Source organism: Canis lupus, chromosome 31, assembly GCF_048164855.1.
Source record: "Canis lupus baileyi chromosome 31, mCanLup2.hap1, whole genome shotgun sequence".
In the NCBI taxonomy this organism is placed as follows: Eukaryota; Metazoa; Chordata; class Mammalia; order Carnivora; family Canidae; genus Canis; species Canis lupus.
Window position 1 is genome coordinate 26,421,530 of NC_132868.1, and position 18,199 is coordinate 26,439,728.

The window sequence follows — 18,199 nt, forward strand, 5'->3', positions numbered from 1 at the left end:
CTGTTCCCTATTCCATGTCCATCCTGCCCTTTCCTGACTCTGTTTCTACTTACTTAGCATTCTCTTCACCTAGAGCACCGTCCCTCCTCTGCTCATCGTAACACATTCTTTGGACTCCCCAGGAACTGAGACCATTTTGGAGTTGTAATATTTTACACACTGGCTTGATAGTTGGGTTATAAATCTCCGCCAATAGCTCCCAAACTCCTTGGGTGCAGCAGCTGTGGCTTATACATCCTTGAAGTCATTTTCAAGTGCATTTCATTCATTTCAGATACAGAGCCTAGCACAGTTTCTAACACAGAGGAGGTCCCAGCACACGTATTAAATGAATGGTGACCTGATAAAAATGAGGACCAAGATTCCGCTAAGATCTCAGCATGGATTATCTAATATAGGGAAATCAATAGTAAAAATAGATTTTTCTCACTGCGCATGTTCTGGGGCTATTGTGTTAGGCTACGTATGTTATTTAGTGACACCTTAGGACACCCTTACAATGTAAATATTGCTATTTTTTTTCTATTTAATAGATAAGGAAACTGAGGCTTAAAAATTAAATAACTTCCTCAAGCCACAGGCTTGCAAATTAAATGCTGAGGATCTGAACCCTGGTCTGTCCCACTCCAGGCTACAAATACGTGACCAGTGTGTTATACTACCAAGTCGGTTCTCATGGAGTCAAGATCTCAGTCAGGTCTGCAGAAATTCATGTGACTAATAAGAATGGAGCCAAGATCAAATCACAGGGTGGCTTGTTTTATTTTTCAAATGTTCTAGATACTAATGGCTTTGCCCTAGATTTTTATGAAATCAACCATAATTTTAGCCATAAAGTTCTCTTCTGAGTCCTGGAAACACAGATTCAGGTTCAGTAACAACGCCTGCTAGGTACATCATTGGTTCAATCTCAGTTTATTACAAAATCCATCATTCCTTGCTTTTCCCAACGACAGCTAGAGTGTTAACTCTGAGGCCTCAGCCCTGTCAAATCTTGAGCCAGTACAGACAGAGGCAGCCAACAGGGCCACAGGTTATGACCCACAAGAAGACCAGTTCTGTGATTAGGGTTGCTGCTTTGGGATGGAGAGGATGTACTGGATGCTGAGTTCTGCCCAGGAAACCTTTAGTCCCAATCACTGCAGGGGCTTCTTAGTCCATACAAGAGAGCTTTTTGCTTGTTTTCCTGCTCAATACTCCTGCATCCCAGATGAAACTGGCCTGGCACATTGCCTCAATGTGCTTTAACAGTTTATGGAGCTTTTTTCAGGGTCCATTCTACTGGTGCCAATATACTCTGGCCTCCTTTGTCCTCACCTGACCTAGAAATGCTCCCTGGGGGCTTATATCAGACTGAAATGACTACTCAGAAGGCAAATGTGAGCCTGAATATTGCCTGGAAATTCTTGTGACTGTTCATCAGTATTTGCCCCTCTCCACAATGTTTACCCTTCTCCCCAATAACACAAATATAGGATGCACTAAAGCCACCAATTTGGGCATTGTGATTAGGCCACCCATACCTAGTTTCACATCTATGCTTTCACACTTTTATTCATAATTTTTCTTCTTCCTTATGAGCCCACATTGCTAAGATCCTAATATGTCTTACAGAAGAGACCACATGGTTTACAACAGAATCCGACTCTCAGGACTAGAAAGGACCTCAGAGGTCATTTGTGATGGGTGTCTCTCTCCAGCCAACACAACTATTAAGAGGGACATTCAAATGAAACCAGACACCATGAAGCTTAAAAGAAAGTGGAGATCCATGCTGCATACAATTCTGTAAAAATGCACATTTATAATTGTTTACTTTTATTTATTTATTTATTTTTTAAGACAGAATGTGAGTGGGTAGAAGGAAAGGGGAAGGGGCAGAGGGAGAGAGAGAGAATCTCAAGCCCTGAGTGTGGAGACTGACACAAGGCTTGATTTCATGATCCTGAGATCATGACCTGAGCTGAAACCAAGAGTCTGATGGTTAACTGACTGAGCCACCTACATGGCCCTGTAAAAGTGGACATTAAATTCCATTTCAGAACCTAACAGAACACAGAGCAACTCATTGCCTATGTGGTTTGTCAGGTATGCCCTGACAATATACACACTCAAATATCTCAACATCTTCAAATAATCCACATTTCTGGGCATGGCATTCAAGATCCCCTTCAATGTAACCTATTTCTACCTTGCTAGACTTAATCTCTCAGTTGCTTACTGGTTCCAGAAGATCCATCTGCATTTCTTCCTTTGTCCCTTACTCATTCTAAGTAGTACGTCCTTTCTGTTCTCTGATCTAATTGACTAAATCCTCTCCATCCTATCAGACTTGAGAAACATGTATTTCCTCTGAAGCTGTTTGGGCTTGGGTATTACAAATGCCACACATGCAGTAACCTCTCATTCTCATCCAAGTGGTGAAATGAGCTATGAACTTTGCAGCTTTTCATAGCTGTGCCATCCAATACAATTTTCACTAACCACATATGGTTACTTAAATTGAAGTCAATCAAATAATCAAATTAGTTAAATTAAATTAATTGAAAATAATTAACATGAAGTAAAATTGAAAGTTGTTTTCCTTTTTTCTTTTTAAAGATTTTATTTATTTATTCATGAGACACACACACACACACACAGAGGCAGAGACACAGGCAGAGGAAGAAGCAGACTCCATACAGGAACCCCGATGTGGGACTTGATCCCGGGACCCCAGGATCATGCCCTGAGCCAAAGGCAGATGCTCTACCACTGAGCCACCCAGGTGACCCAAAAGTTGTTTTCCTAAGTCACACTAGCCACAGTTCAAGCATTCAATAAGTACATATGATTAAGGGCTACCAAATTGAACAGTGTAGGTATAAAGTAGTTCCATCACCTAAGAAAGCTCCATTGGACAATGCTGATTCCCAAAATGATGAGGCTAAAAGGTAAACTTATCCAACCCTTTTGAGTTAGGTCAAGTTCCTTGAGAAAGCTTTGCTATTAAAAATCTTACCCCCAATACTTACTCCATGGTACATATATACACCGAGGGCATAGAGGAAACCCACAGCTCCAAGGCAGGCCAGGAACACTATAAACTTGAAGGCATCGTTGTATAGTTTGAAGTTCAGAGGCCGAGGGTAGAGGATGGATCTCACCAAGTCCCCTTTGGCGGTATTGTAACCTACATGAAGATAATTACAGATGGAGTAAGGTCCTTTAATGCAGTTTTCCCCACACCCAAAATGGTTTGCATCAAATTAAGGATCGGTTAATAATGTCATTTGAATATGGAATGAAAACACCATTGTTAACAGTACATTTACATTTATTATTCTTACAAGTTTCCAGGAACAATAAATGACATTCACTTAGCCCTGCTCAATTTCTCTTGCTTTGAGTCAGTCCTTCAGTGATTCACAAAGTGCAGCTTCTCACTCATACATGAGACTGGGGAAAAGAAGCCTAAGGAACCAACAGACGCAGTCACCAGAGAAGATGAGGTGCTGAGAGAAGAAGACTTTAAAGCCCAAATATGTGTTGAAAATAATAGAAAATTAAGAGAAAAAGAAAGCATAAACAAGTAATTTCTTAAATATATGTGCCTTTCATCACATCATTCCTATGCTCAAAAGCCTTCCAGAGCCTCTATTTTTTATAATAAAGTTTAAATTCCTAGGCATGACTTTCCAAGTCCCATCAATCTGATGTACTTCTATTTTGCTAGACTTTTAGCTATGCACTGTTCTCAGAAGACTCCAGTGCATTCTTTCCTTTGAATTTTGCAGAAACAGATTAGTGTGTCTTTTCAGCTCTCTGATAGGATTGGCTAAATCTTTCCCATCCTATCAGGCTTGGCTCAAATGCCACCTCATCAAAGAAATGTTTCCAGAATTCTACTCCCATACTTCATATCAAAAATAATTTCTCCCCTTCTTTGGAGTCCTTCTAACATTTAATCACATGACGTCTATCACTGCTCTCTGTTTAGTTAGCTCTAAATCCATCTGTCTCCTGCACCAGACCATAATATTCTTTAAGGGCAAGGAGTATCTCACAATTTTTTTTTCCTTTAGTCCTCAGGGCATAACACTTTATAGATACTCATAAATATCTAACTTATTGGTGAAAAAATGGACTACTAGATATAAGTCACTATTGTTAAGTGTGAAACATGCCTTAATCCCGCTGTTTGATGAACCTCTGGTCTCCTCAAATATGGCTTTGCAGGCTTTACAGAAAAGGAACAGAGCTGTCTCTAACCTATTACCTCAGCATTTCATAAGCTCAGATCAGGTGTTTTCCATGATTTCCATCCATTTGCTCCTGCTTATCAGCTGGCTGAGAGACATTCTCATGCCCACCGACTACTTTGAAGCAAAATTTGATATTTTTAATTAAAAAAATCAAGTAGAACAATTGAATCATAGGCTAACTAAAGCATAGAGATAACAAAGTGCAAGGTATGTTTTTGAACTTATGCATATATGGGCTGGTGAAACACAGGTCAGGGGTGAATATGGTAGCTAGGACTGGCTCACAGAAGGTGTTGGCTGTATCATGTCATGTGAAAGATTAGGAGTAATATTAGTAGTTTCGAAAAAAATTTTGAGCATGGTGTGCATGAACTACTTCAAAATGTTTTAGAAATATGACTTGGTGACAGATCAAGGGATAGGTAGAGCAAAGGAAAAGACAAAGTATTTCAGGCCAAAACTGAAAGGGAACAACAGTCAAAAAAATATTTCTGTTGTAATAGTTAGACAGGAGATGATGAAGGGCCTGGAAAAAACACCAACTGTGCGGATGAAGTAGAGGGAGACAGGACTTGGGAGGTATTTGTAGAATTGACAGAATGTGGTGACCTACTTGGTGTGGGAGAAAGTGAGGAGTTAAAGGTGATGTGGAGACTGGCTAGATGGCAATACTGTCAACAGAAAGAGGAGGATGAGTCTTTTAGATGCTTTGACTTTGAAGTGTCTGTAGGGAACCCAAGTGGAGGTATCCAGCAGAGACCTCGAAATAATAACCCAGCAAGAAGCACTTTGAAAGGAAAATCCTCAAGCAATAATGGCTGGAAGTGTTTTCTTGGTAATCACTTAGAGTGGATGTAGAGGGAAAAGAAAAGAAGCTTGTGAACATAAAAAAACCAAAACCAAACAAACAAAAACTCACAAGAACATAGTCTTGCCTTTGAGGCAAGGTACTTCATCTCTGTACATGCTTCATCTAGGTAAGGTTTTTGTTTGTTTTTTTAGACAAGTTTTTTTTTTTTGTAAATTTATTTTTTATTGGTGTTCAGTTTGCCAACATATAGAATAACACCCAGTGCTCATCCCATCAAGTTCCCCCCTCAGTACCTGTCACCCAGTCGCCCCCACCCCCCACCCACCTCCGTTCCCCCACCCCTAGTTCGTTTCCCAGAGTTAGGAGTCTCTCATGTTCTGTCTCCCTCCCTGATATTTCCCACTCATTTTTTCTCCTTTCCCCTTTATTCCTTGTCACTATTTTTTATATTCCCCAAATGAATGAGACCATATAATGTTTGCCCTTCTCCGATTGACTTATTTCACTCAGCATAATACCCTCCAGTTCCATCCATGTCAAAGCAAATGGTGGGTATTTGTCGCTTCTAATGGCTGAGGAATATTCCACTGTATACATAGACCACAGCTTCTTTATCCATTCATCTTTCGATAGACACCGAGGCTCCTTCCACAGTTTGGCTATTGTGGACATCGCTGCTAGAAACATCGGGGTGCAGGTGTCCCGGCGCTTCACTGCATCTGTATCTTTGGAGTAAATCCCCAGCAGTGCAATTGCTGGGTCGTAGGGCAGATCTATTTTAATAACAAACCATTCAGTTGAAAATGGTGACAACTTAGAACAATAAGGGTCTGACTGGAAATGAGTATGGCTGTTATTATCAGAATATAGCAAAGTCCGTATTCCTAAACACAATTTTCCCAATCCAACTCCCTCACCTCTAAAATGGACTAAATTTACAAAAGTGAAGTCTACCAACCTGTTTGCAAGACAACTGCTCTCACTGGCCCCTGCCCAGATGGCTTGACCTGGATAACTTCTGTCCCACAGAAAAGGACATGTTTCCGATAATCTTCCGAGCTGTGGGATTTCCAGGCCATGGTGTTCTCCGAATGAGGCAATGGTGTCTTTGTGACAGGTATACTTTCTCCTAAAAAAGATTATCTTTTGTTGATTCTGTGTGACCTGTGACCTCAGATAGTCGTTCAGAGCCGATATTTTCTAATTTCAAGAAAGTATACAAACCACAGCTATTCAGGTCTTACTTACTACATACACCCTGAGTCAGATGATTTCTTAAAGGATGCTAGTGATGCAAGCAGTGGCATACTTGGTTATATTTAAAATATTCATTTAAGGCCTACCTATATTTTCCATATTTCCATCTGCATGGTTTGCTGCTGTATTTTGAAAAACAGGCCATTTTAGCAAAGAGAGTTGCTACTCAGTTGTCCCCTTAAGTGTTCTTTAAGCCCAGATCTATGCTAGGCAGTGAAGGAGCTGTAAAGCATTTGTATAGCTATTATTATTTGCCAGTAATTTACTTGTTTATCTGTCCATTCAACAAATATTTTTAAGTGCTGATTTGTGCCAGGCACTGCTCTAGGTGCTGAGAATATAATAATGAACAAGACAGATAGAAATCCTGCCCTCAGAGACCCAAGGAGCCAAGCCACTAAACAGTAGTAAATAATTAATAAAAATACAGTAAGGTAAATATTTTGATAGTAGCACCAGGTAATCTGAAGATCTAGCCCGGGGTTCCAGGAAAGAGGTCCTGGACAATTAACAAATGACAACTCAAAAGAAAATGAAGCCAACTAGACCAAAGAGAAGAAGAAAGTGTTCTTGGAGAAAGTGAGAGCAAGAGCATGCTATGCTCTGGGCACCAAAGATGGTTGAGGGTGTTGGAACATTGAGCATGAGGGTAGAGGTAAGCTGTCCTGGAAGTACAGAGATGAATGAGAAATTATGCCATCATAAAATCTATAAAATATTCTTCATGATCTTTTTGGAGCTTGTAGCGAAAGATAGAAACCAATATAGCAAGACAGGACATCTCTTTTTTCTTTCTAGTTCTATTCTCATTAATTAATGCTTACAAATACTTAGATCAATAACATGTATCTTCATCTTTACTCTCTCCTGTGTTCTTGTTTTATATTTCTCAATGATGGGCTATTCATCCCAACCTGGATATCCCACTAGCATCCTCAAGTCACCGTATTATCTACAATCCATATTAATATATTCATTACTAAGTGTCCTCTTGGCTTTTTATGGTTACCACCCTTTTGCTGAGTGACAGGTTTATAGTCTCAGAATCACCTTTGATTCCTCCTCTTCCCATACTCTGCCCTCTCATGGACTGATTTTCCAACTCTACTGCTTTTTCCGTGTGATTGAGTCTCACTGACTCATTCTTTGGACTCTTGCATTTGGGTCCCAAAAGCTTCATTGGAAATTGCTGACTCATAGTGGTTGCCTTATCAATGGATTACCTGTAATTGCTTAGCTCCGTGACATGAAATACATTTTAATAATAATAATTTGAGACTATGGTAGAACTGATACCTCTTTTTTTATGAATAAGTATCTCACTCAAATCTTCCTGTCCTCCCAAGTTGGGAAAAACCTTCAGTCCTCCTCTGTGTCTCCTTTGCTATGACACTACCACCACACACACTATTGATCCCCAGATGGGGGGTAGGTTTCTCCACAACAAGCAATTCTGTGATACTGGCTGGTTGTCCTACAATTTAACTCAATTTTCCCTTTTTTAAAAAAGATTTTATTTATTTAATCATGAGAGATACACAGAGAGAGAGGCAGAGGCACAGGCAGAGAGAGAAGCAGGCTCCATGCAGGGAGCCCGATGTGGGACTCAATCCCAGGTCCCCAGGATCACACCCTGGGCTGCAGGCGGCGCTAAACCGCTGAGCCACCCTGGCTGCCTAATTTAATTCAATTCTTGCAGTATCTACCTAGCATCAGGTCCCACAGGTTAAGGACTCTGTCCCACAAGACTGCTTGCACTCTACCTCAGATGCTAATTGTAAATGCACATTGTCACCTGTGCTTTTGACTAATAAATCTGAAGTTTCCACAACCCCCTTCTGGGGTTCAATTAATTTGCTAGAGTGGCTCACAGAACTCAGGGAAATACTTAAACTTACTAATTTGTTAAAGGATATGATAAAGGATAGCCAGATGAATAACCAGATGAAGAGATATATAGGATGAGGTTTGGAAGGGTCCCAAAGGCAAACTCTCTCACTAGATTTTCAAAGCCACCACAAACTGAGCATCCCTGGCTCTTTTTCCTACACACTCCAGCTAAATGAGGCCACTTGCAAATCCTATTATTGACTTCCAGTCTTTGCCAGTACCATTCCTCTACTTTTCCTTATGGCAGGAAGACAGATTATTTAAGATAACAAAGAAAATTAGCTCAGAGTTCAAAAGGATACATTTCAGAGACAAAATAAAAATGCTAATAATACTTCCTGGATCCCATATTTAAAAAGCACTAGAATTAATTTAAAATTCCATCAGTCTTTTGCTAAATGTTCAATTAGCAAAATAACATGTCATATTTCTAATTTGGAATCATATTGATTATAGTTACACAAATTCAGTTTCTATCTCTTCTTCTAGGTAATAATTGAGGGCAAGGACTTTGACATGTATAACTTTTTATACTGCTCATTTTCCTTGCTGGCATGTAATAGGTTCAAAAGATGTATTTTTGCTGAATACCTGGGTGAATTGAATAAAAACAATTACCCACGTTTTTCTATGACTGGTTTTTCAAAGCTTGTTTTCTACATGGTGCATTTTTTACGTCCTAAGTTACAAGAAACTGTACAATTTTTATTAGTGATCTTGAATATTCTCAGGAAATTCCTTTACCCAAGCACTGTCCCCAATTCATTCTCTTTAAAACAATCATGATATTTATCCTTTGTCTGGATTTATCAGTTGTGTTCTAAGTGACTTTGGAAAAGGGATGGAACCTTTTTGACAAATCTCCAAATTGTTGTATTCCCATTGTTTTGAAATCAGCCTTTGTAAAAGCAGATACTTAGAGATAAGTTCTAATGTTTTTCTGCCTTTGAATCATAGAATATTAATCCACAATATATTCTTAGACTAATATTAGTGAAGAGCTTCTGCACACACAACCAACAGTATTGGTGGCAGGCAGGCATTCAATCAACCAGAGATGGAAGTCATTTGGAGATAATGTTCCAAAGATAACATTCAAATTGGATATGATTTTACACAGAAACGACTTTCAAGTCTCTTTGACGCTGTTCACATATTAATAAGGAGTCTCCTGCTTGGCCTTTCTTGGGATTCCAAGAATATTTTAGAAGGCCATAGAGTATTTTAGAAGGAAGAACACTCATCACCAACTTCAGTGGGCTTCCGATACCTGAAGTCCTGGCTGCTGTGAAGTGCAGTCCTCTCCCTTGTCCCCAGTGAGCAGGTGCCTCCTCATGGGAGCAGTGTTTGAAATGCCACGTCCTTGTTCACTTATATTTATGGGACCCTTCAACTGTAGGCTGTTCAAGAGTAGCGGCCATTTCTCATTTGCCTTGTGACTCCAGGACACAACACAGTGCCTGGCACAGAGTAGGTATTTCTGAACTTGATTGAATAAATGGATTGGACGAATGAATAAATGAAAGAAAGGGAGAAGTGAGAGGAGGAAAGGAAAAAGGAAGAGAGGGCAGCCCGGGTGGCTCAGCAGTTTAGTGCTGCCTTTGGCCTTAGGCTCCCTGCATGGAGCCTGCTTCTCCCTCTGCCTGTGTCTCTGCCTGCACACCCCCCACCCCCGGGGTCTCTCATGAATAAATAAATAAAATCTTAAAAGAAAGAAAAAAAAAAGAAAGAGAGAAAAGATCTGACCTAAAGATCTGACCTAGCAACTCATTGTAAGATTGTCTGATAGGATATAAATGTGAAACCACCAATTCAGGGAATTCCTGTGTGTCCAACTTGGATTCTCTATGTACTTCCCACACACATATTTCAAATACATCACGAATTCTAATGAGTAGAAGGAGAAGGAGGGGATTTTGGTGGAGTGAATACTACTGCTCTCCCCCATAATTACCCCAAACAGAATGAGGGAGCAGTAGTCTCAGGCCTAGGCTCTCAGGTCAAAAGTCCTGGATTTGAGTGTTTTGCCTTCTTCATAGAATTTATAACTGTTGGAAATTTATGTCATTTATCTATTCTCATATTTTCTTTTTTTAAAAGATTTTATTTATTCATGAGAGACAGAGAGAGAGAGAGAAACAGAAACAGAGAGAGAGGCAGAGATACAGGCAGAGGGAGAAGCAGGCTCCATGCAGGGAGCCCGACGTGGGACTCGATCCTGGGACTCCAGGATCAGGCCCTGGGCTGAAGGCAGGTGCTAAACCGCTGAGCCACCGGGCTGCCCTCTCATTTTTTCTTTCTCCCCACTAGACTGCCACCTCCATGAGGGCAGAATCTTATCTGTGCTATTCGTTGCTGTATCCTCTGCACCTACTAGAGTGTTCCATAAATAGGAGTTAAAACAGATTTGTGGCATGAATGAATGAAAAAAATTAAATGAACCCAAACAGCAACTCTACCACTTTTAAGCTCTGTGACTTTAGGAAAATGACTTATCCTCTCGTAGATTGAACAAAATAATATATGTAACATATTAGCACAATACCTAATACATATAAGAATTAAGAAGAATGAGCTAATGTGCCAAGAGAAAATTTCAAAATATTAACAGAATTTCCCCCACAATATTTATTCCCTTTTGCCTTTTGACCACTTTATGAGGAGCATAATGAAGGGGCCCATTGCCTCCAAAGACAGAAAGGACAGAGGAGTGAACAACTGGCTTTTAGGTTTCTGAAGTCATTCATAAGTTCAACAGTGAATTTTAGAGACCACCTGAGAATAAAAACAGAGTTTTGCTGTTTAATATCTATGCCTTCCCTCTACTACTTTTCTAGCTAAATAAAAATCCCTGGATTGGAGGTTGTAAGAAAATCCAAAGGAATATTAGATATTGTGTGTCCCTAAGAGAAGGTTTTGCAGGTGGACAGGCCTGGGACATTTCCCAAGCCCAGAGTGGAGTGGGGAGCCTCAGACAGAAGAGCTGCCCTAGACAAGACCCATCTCAAAACCTTACACAACCTCAAGTAGTCAGACTTGGGTCAGGGGACCTGCCAACTGGTGGGGATAACTGTCTGACTTATGCCACTGCTTACTCTCAAGGATGATAAGATTTGAAGCAAAAATAAATATGAAATGTAGTTATAAAATTAAATTTCTTTCATAATTGAGCTCATGGCAATAGGATGAGGCTAAGGAGATAAGGAGAAGGAAGATCCTTATTACATTGTAATGGGCATGTGCTATGGGTGAGACCACCCAGTAGACAAAAAAAAGGTGATGAGGCACAAGAAATGACAGTTTTATGCCCCTGAGAATCCTCTTCCTCCTCATTCCTGTGGTCCCTCTTATCTAGAAGCAAATGCCACTCTGACCCTGATATTTGCTAGCTGAACAATCTATTTTTTTTCATCTGGGTTTCCTTATCTGGAAATTGATTATTATCATAGCTCCTAATTTGTTTTATATTACGACAGAGTGAAATAGAAAAGTTTTTTTTATAAAATGTAAATTACGATAGAGCCACTAGGAGTATGTGCTATTTTTCTTCCAAATAAAGACATAAATAAAAACTTCTATATATGCCAAGATCTGGTTTGCATATGAAAACAAAAACAAAAACAAAACCCGAGTCACATTCGCAGACAAATGCTTTAGGAAGACATATATGGTTCCAAGAATCTAAGCATAACATGATTGTTCAATCAGGATCCTTTTTACAAATGCATCCACGAGTGGGCAGATCTACGTAGACTGCGTAATAATGTATTTAGAGCATGATGGTACTTAGATATTTCCGAAGAAAATAACGAGAAAGAAATATGTGTATTTCTGTTTTATGTGTCTGTCTCTAAAATCGACATTTATCAGTACTTAGGTGCCATAGACATTAATGCTGGTGACCTTGTTTTTCCAGAAACAGACTTAAGAAAAGCCACTTACTTCTTAAGATCATTTTAGGTCAGTTTTGCATATGGTTGAAAGGCAGCATTGTTTACCATCTCTACTTTTCTGGAACTCTCTAGGGTTCCTTAGAATCAAGACAAGAACTGTGCACCCAAGTTAGTAGACCCAGGATAGTAAACACTGGGATCTGTCCTCCCCTTTTTGTTCACAGTCATGTTCCATTGCCAATGAGAGAAGCCACCTTTCATGGACGGGCTGCTGGGAAATGTGAGACAGTTGCTGTCTTTGAGGGAGGAGGACAGTTTTTCTTGGGCTTGAGGTTGGCGCATCGGGTACTATGGCAACATTCTGAATGAAAGACATGATCAGTATGCAAACCCTCATCACTATCATTATAAGGCAGTTAGATTTCAACACACTAAAGGGGTATTTTGTAATTATACTGAGCATATTTATGTTTACTACATTTTCCTATCTCAATTTTAAATTAAGCAGACCCATTTTTAATGTGAAATCTGCTTGTGTTGAACAATTTAGGAATCAATAATGATTCTCTTTACATTTAAGTGATATTAAAAAGTGTGCGTGTGTGTGCGCACGTGTGTGCGTTTTTCTGTCTTTAGCAACTTGGAAGCAGAAAAATAGAACAGTTTGTAGGCACTGAAAGAAGACAAATGCTTTCTATTTTTGTGTTATTGTATAGTTTCTCCTTCTCTCATTATAACATGCTGTGTATTTTGGGGTTTTTTGACTAAAAGATATTTTATACATAATGCCTTGAGAATCACACAAATCCAAGTGAACTTTACGAAGTACAAATGAGAATGACAGTTCAAATCATTACAAGAAAACTGGCTTTCTGCTTATTAAGATCAACTGGAAACCCAATTCTAAAGAACAGAATTGTTATATGGCCTTTCCTTGAAGGGGCTTCCTTGAAACTGGGGCTTGGGTTTCTATCCACAGAGAGCAGGGTTCAATAAAATTTCTGCACCACACCAATTGTGAGAGATGGTCATTTCTGGTTGTGTTGTGTTTGGACAGGAATGTAAAGCATGCTCACGTTTATGAAGACATTGTTCATTAAGCAGCCTAATGCACTCACCCTCCTCTGGACCAAACCACCCTATTCACCCGACCCATCAGGAAATGAACCAACCACATGTATTAGACTTTTTTTCTATTTATACATTTTTTATTTGTTGTATTTGATTTTTAAATTATTAAATGTTTCCTGTTTGCCTATATGGAGTTTCCATCTGCTTGAGTACCCTGGTTGTGTCTCCCTCATCTATCTCTCCATATTTTAATATCAGGCTGGTATAAAGGAAGCAAGGATATGTTGATCTTTGCTAATTCTTGGCCTAGATATTGGACAGGAAAAAAGAAACTCATGATAATGGCTTACCTGTTAGCATGCCTTCATTCACCACACAGCTTCCATCAATCAGAATAGCATCACATGGCAAAGAAAACTTTCCTGGAAGAATAATAGTATCTCCAGGAACCAAGAGACGGGATTCCAGTTCCTGCAAACCTACACAACAGCAAAGTTTCCATGACTGGGTGACCTTTTCCAATTTTTACTGAAGAACGCAAGTGGCTGAGAACTCTTAACCAACTGTTGAACAAGGACTACCCTACATGGTCACTTGCTCCAGCTCCTTCCAACTCATTTGCAAAATCATAGAAAACAGGATTAGAGATTTGATTCCAGGGACATAGCAAAAGATTAGCTGGGCAACACAATCCCATCTAGATCCTAGTACTTAGGACTGTGCTCTGCCCACAGGAGATAATCCCGAGTACTGGTCATCTGAAAGATACCTCTTTACTGCCTCTTACTTACTGGGGCTGGGCTCCTGACCCCCCGTGACACACTCTGTCTTTGGATTGGGGCCTAATGTAAACCATTCAGACAGCATCTGTGGCCCTGGGGTGCAGCGCCTCACTCCTTGCAGAGAACCAAGACCACCCTACCCCAGGCTGAGTCCAGAGCAAATGCCCAATGTCCAGCCAGCCATTTACAAATGTTATTCAGGCCTGGATTCTGGATGACAGATTGAAATGTCATGATTCAGGGTCTATTTGGGATGGTTAATAGGGGAAATCAAAAGCCTCAAGAAGGCTTACCCAGTAACATTTAAATGAGTGAAATACGGAAGGCAGAGGGACCTGGAAGCCACCCAGACACTGAGTGGAAATGGTTCAATCAGGATGAGGACCCAAGGTACCCAGGGTACAAAATTCAGTGAGGTGCTCACCTTCTGGGTCCTGCAAAAGCAGGTGAACATTTGCATGATCTTTCCTCCTTAAGGTTTGCATCTTAGAAGCCTTATTTGCCTCCTCTAGCCCCAGTCCTCAGGTTAATCAGAGAAGACTTCTCAACTAACAATCAATAACAAAGGAGACTGACTCCCCAGAAATATTAGGATGCAGAACACATCACTTACCTTTGCCTTTTACCATGACTGTAACCTGGACTTTGTTGTGATCCTCCACGAGGTTGTGCAGCTTAACTGATTGCTGCCAATGCAAAACCAACTTTTAAGTATCAGATCGTCTGTAACTTGAAAACCATATGATCTCAATGTGGTAAATACCAAGCCTGCCATCACAGCCAAACCGACAGCAGGCAAAGACTCAGGTTCTACTTTTGCTGCTTCTGAGTCCTTGCCCCGACCCCTACCCTAGCCACCCCCCCGGCCTGTAGCAACAAATATGCTATGATTTCAGGTGCAGGGAACGTGATGCACAATCATTGTCCCCAAGGACCAACTCCAAGGCCCTGAGGCCGCGCTTCCAGAAGGCACATGATGAATCAGGGGAAAAGTAACAAGAAGACCATGATCAGGTGACTTTCCCTATTGGTACCTGTTTCCCTGTCTATAAGACAATAAAGTTGAATTTGATCTTTCCATTGCAAGAGCCTGTGAATATTTGGGTTGTGTTTTGGTTTTAGGAACAGCCATACCCTCCCTTATGAACTGGTGGATTTTCACCTTGGGTAAGTCTGCAGACTGGAGCCTTGCTGCTTTGTTTGGAACCCTGGTGCTTCCACTAAGGCATTACTCAACCTGTTTATCTCCCTTTTCCTCATCTGAAAGTGGAGATAATAGCAGTATCTGTTTCAGGTGGCTTTTTTTAAAAAAAATTTTTATTTATTTATGATAGTCACACACACACACACACACATAGAGAGAGAGAGAGAGAGAGAGAGAGAAGCAGAGACATAGGCAGAGGGAGAAGCAGGCTCCATGTACCGGGAGCCTGATGTGGGATTCGATCCCGGGTCTCCAGGATCGCGCCCTGGGCCAAAGGCAGGCACCAAACCGCTGTGCCACCCAGGGATCCCTCAGGTGGCTTTTAAAATTAAGTTAATGTGGGATGCCTGGGTGGCTCAGTGGTTTAGTCTGCCTCCAGCTCAGGTCGTGACCCTGGGGTCCTGGGATCTAGTCTCTCATTGGGCTCCCTATGGGGAGCCTGCTTCCCCCTTTGCCTATGTCTCTGCCTCTCTCTGTGTGTCTCTCATGAATAAATAAATAAAATCTTAAAAAAATATATATAGTTGATGCTTGTCCTAGTTATCCCTTTGGATAGTACTCATTACCATGGTAAGAGATCAAAACAGTTAATGATTAATAAGAAAGTTGTTGCTGAAAAACAATTGTCTAAGTGCATCCACTGAGAAGACTCACTTGGAGTAGAATTCATTGAGATGTGACCCTGTGCAAAGTGGAGGAGATGGAAGCAGCCTGAAGAAGAGGAGGCAAGTCTCCTGGGATAACAACTCAGGAGACAAAAAGGCAGAGATGAGATGACACGTGGTCCACACAGTTCCCTACATGAACTGTAGGGGCGCCATCAACTGGGCATTCCTGGAAGGCGTGGGCCCCTCCACAGGGATATCAGTTACCTGGATACTCCTAAGTAGAAGAGATCTGAATACTGTCAGCAGTACTTAAACAGTACTGCCTCACCTCACTCAAGTATAAAACTTTTCCCTTTAGATGTTAGGATGAATTATTTTTATCTGTCCAATTGATGATTTTTAGCTAATGGTAGCCAATGTCAGCAGTCTAAGCCAAGCATTACACACAATTATACAACTTTCCTCTTGGGAAATAATAATAAATTCTGTGTTTTTATTTATACAGAACAATGTATTATTTCCTTCAGTTTTTTTTTATGAAAAGCTACATTTCAAACATCGGACCAACTGAGTGAAAGAGTTGTATGACTGTTAGGTACATATTCAGTGCTCTAACTTGACTTCCTGAGGGTTGCCTACTGGGGCCTCCATTTTAATGATGGAGAAAAGTGAGAAAGTCAGTCATGGTTCCATGATAAGAAAAGTGGATTCAGTCAGGATTCCCAAGTTGTGGGTCAGATTTACCCACTAACCAGCCATGTACTCATATATAAGAAATTTCACTTTATAAGTTAGTTTTTTCCTCTCAAGAAACAAATGGCATTGAATTGAATCATTTTCAAGTACGTTCCAAAACTCAGTATGTCTGATGCTGATTTATTTTACATATCAGAGATTTATCCAAAGCCCCTAAGACTTCATAGAAGAAATACCCAACATTTATAATGGCTCACATTATTATTATTTTTAAACAGTTCATTTTTTCTTTTTTTAAAGATTATTTATTTATTTATTCATTCATGAAAGACACACACACACACACACACACACACACACACAGAGGCAGAGAAGCAGAAGGAGAAGCAGGCTCCATGCTGGGAGCCTGTTGTGGGACTTGATCCCGTGACTCCAGGATCACGCCCTGAGCCGAAGGCAGGTGCTAAACTGCTGACCCACCCAGGGATCCCCTTTTAAACAGTTTAGAAGACTAAGGAACTACTCTGTGCCAGGCACTGCTGTAAGCACTTGGAATATATTGCTTGATATATTTATTTATTTATTACTCATCTAAATAATCCTACAATGAAAATGTTGTCTCCAATATACAAATAACAAAATAAAACTCAAAACTAAACACAAGACAAAATAGGGGCTTAAAATGCTAAAATAACTTGCCTACAATTATTTACTTACTAAGTATTAAGATTGACAGTGAAACCCACATTCATCCGACTCTAAAGCCTTTTCTGTTGATGAATACGTTCTCCTAAAGTGCTTGAAAATAGCTTTTTTCCTTTAAGAGGATAAATAACTTTCCTTATAAATTTCTTTAAGTTACTTTCTTGCTTAGCAAACTCTTTTAGTCAATGCCATAATAACTTCAACCTAGCTTAAGAGGATGATAATCCACACATTTGGAAGTGGTGAAGTATGAGTTCATAATGATTGACTGTAACTCTCAAAACTCATTATAGCATCAAGCTGGATTTATTCATCAGTCTCAGCAGTCTGTGAAACCTGCAATGCTTCCACGCCTTTGTTTAAGCTTATACCAAGACTCACCCTGGTTTTCTTCTAGCAAATTCTTTCAAATCCTTCACATAAAGCCCTGCTCGAATGTCACCTCCACTCTGTAAGTCACTAACATTCCCAGAAAGAATTAATTGTTCTGCTCTCTGTGTTTCCACCTGTATTAGTGAACTGATCACATTCCATTACAGCTGTTTTCTTGTCAGGTCTCCCCTGTGAAGCCGACAGTTCAAAGAAGAGCCAAGCACTCATCTAGGTACCCCTGGAGTCTTTCACATAGTAGGCCCTCAGCAAACATTTATTTAATATAACTGAATTATTTTATTTCTCTTAACAGCACTGGAGAAGGATAATGTAAGCATCTTCTTTGAGCTAATGTACCAGGAAACTCCACAAACACAGGTTTCCATGACAACCAACCAGTTAGGAGAAAGCAAGTCACTGTGCTGCTTCCCGTGATTTGGAAGCTCCATGCCTGATTTTCATTAAGCGCCCTATGGTTTCTCCAGGCCCTGGTTAGTGGGACCAGGATCAGTTTCCAAGACTAATTTGCATATTGTTATTATTCCGCATCTGTGGCTGTGTGTCCTTGTGCTTGCTGTGGCTGGATTTCCTCCAGAGATGAGTGGTAAGGGCATTAACTCAGGTATCTTTTGAGCCCAGCTCGGTCATGACTGAAGGCAACTCACT

General features: G+C 40.3%; 1 protein-coding gene across 1 annotated transcript in view; it reads right to left on the reverse strand.

Annotated features, from left to right (window-relative positions):
* ATP13A5 (ATPase 13A5) overlaps positions 1-18,199 on the reverse strand; it is a 106,157-nt gene that overhangs the window by 53,681 nt on the left and 34,277 nt on the right. Inside the window, exons 8-11 of the mRNA XM_072807858.1 lie at positions 14,562-14,634; positions 13,517-13,645; positions 6,014-6,184; positions 3,015-3,172 (exon numbers count right to left, since the gene is read on the reverse strand). Of these exons, the coding sequence (XP_072663959.1) occupies positions 3,015-3,172; positions 6,014-6,184; positions 13,517-13,645; positions 14,562-14,634 (531 nt within the window). The remainder of the gene's footprint in view (positions 1-3,014; positions 3,173-6,013; positions 6,185-13,516; positions 13,646-14,561; positions 14,635-18,199) is intronic.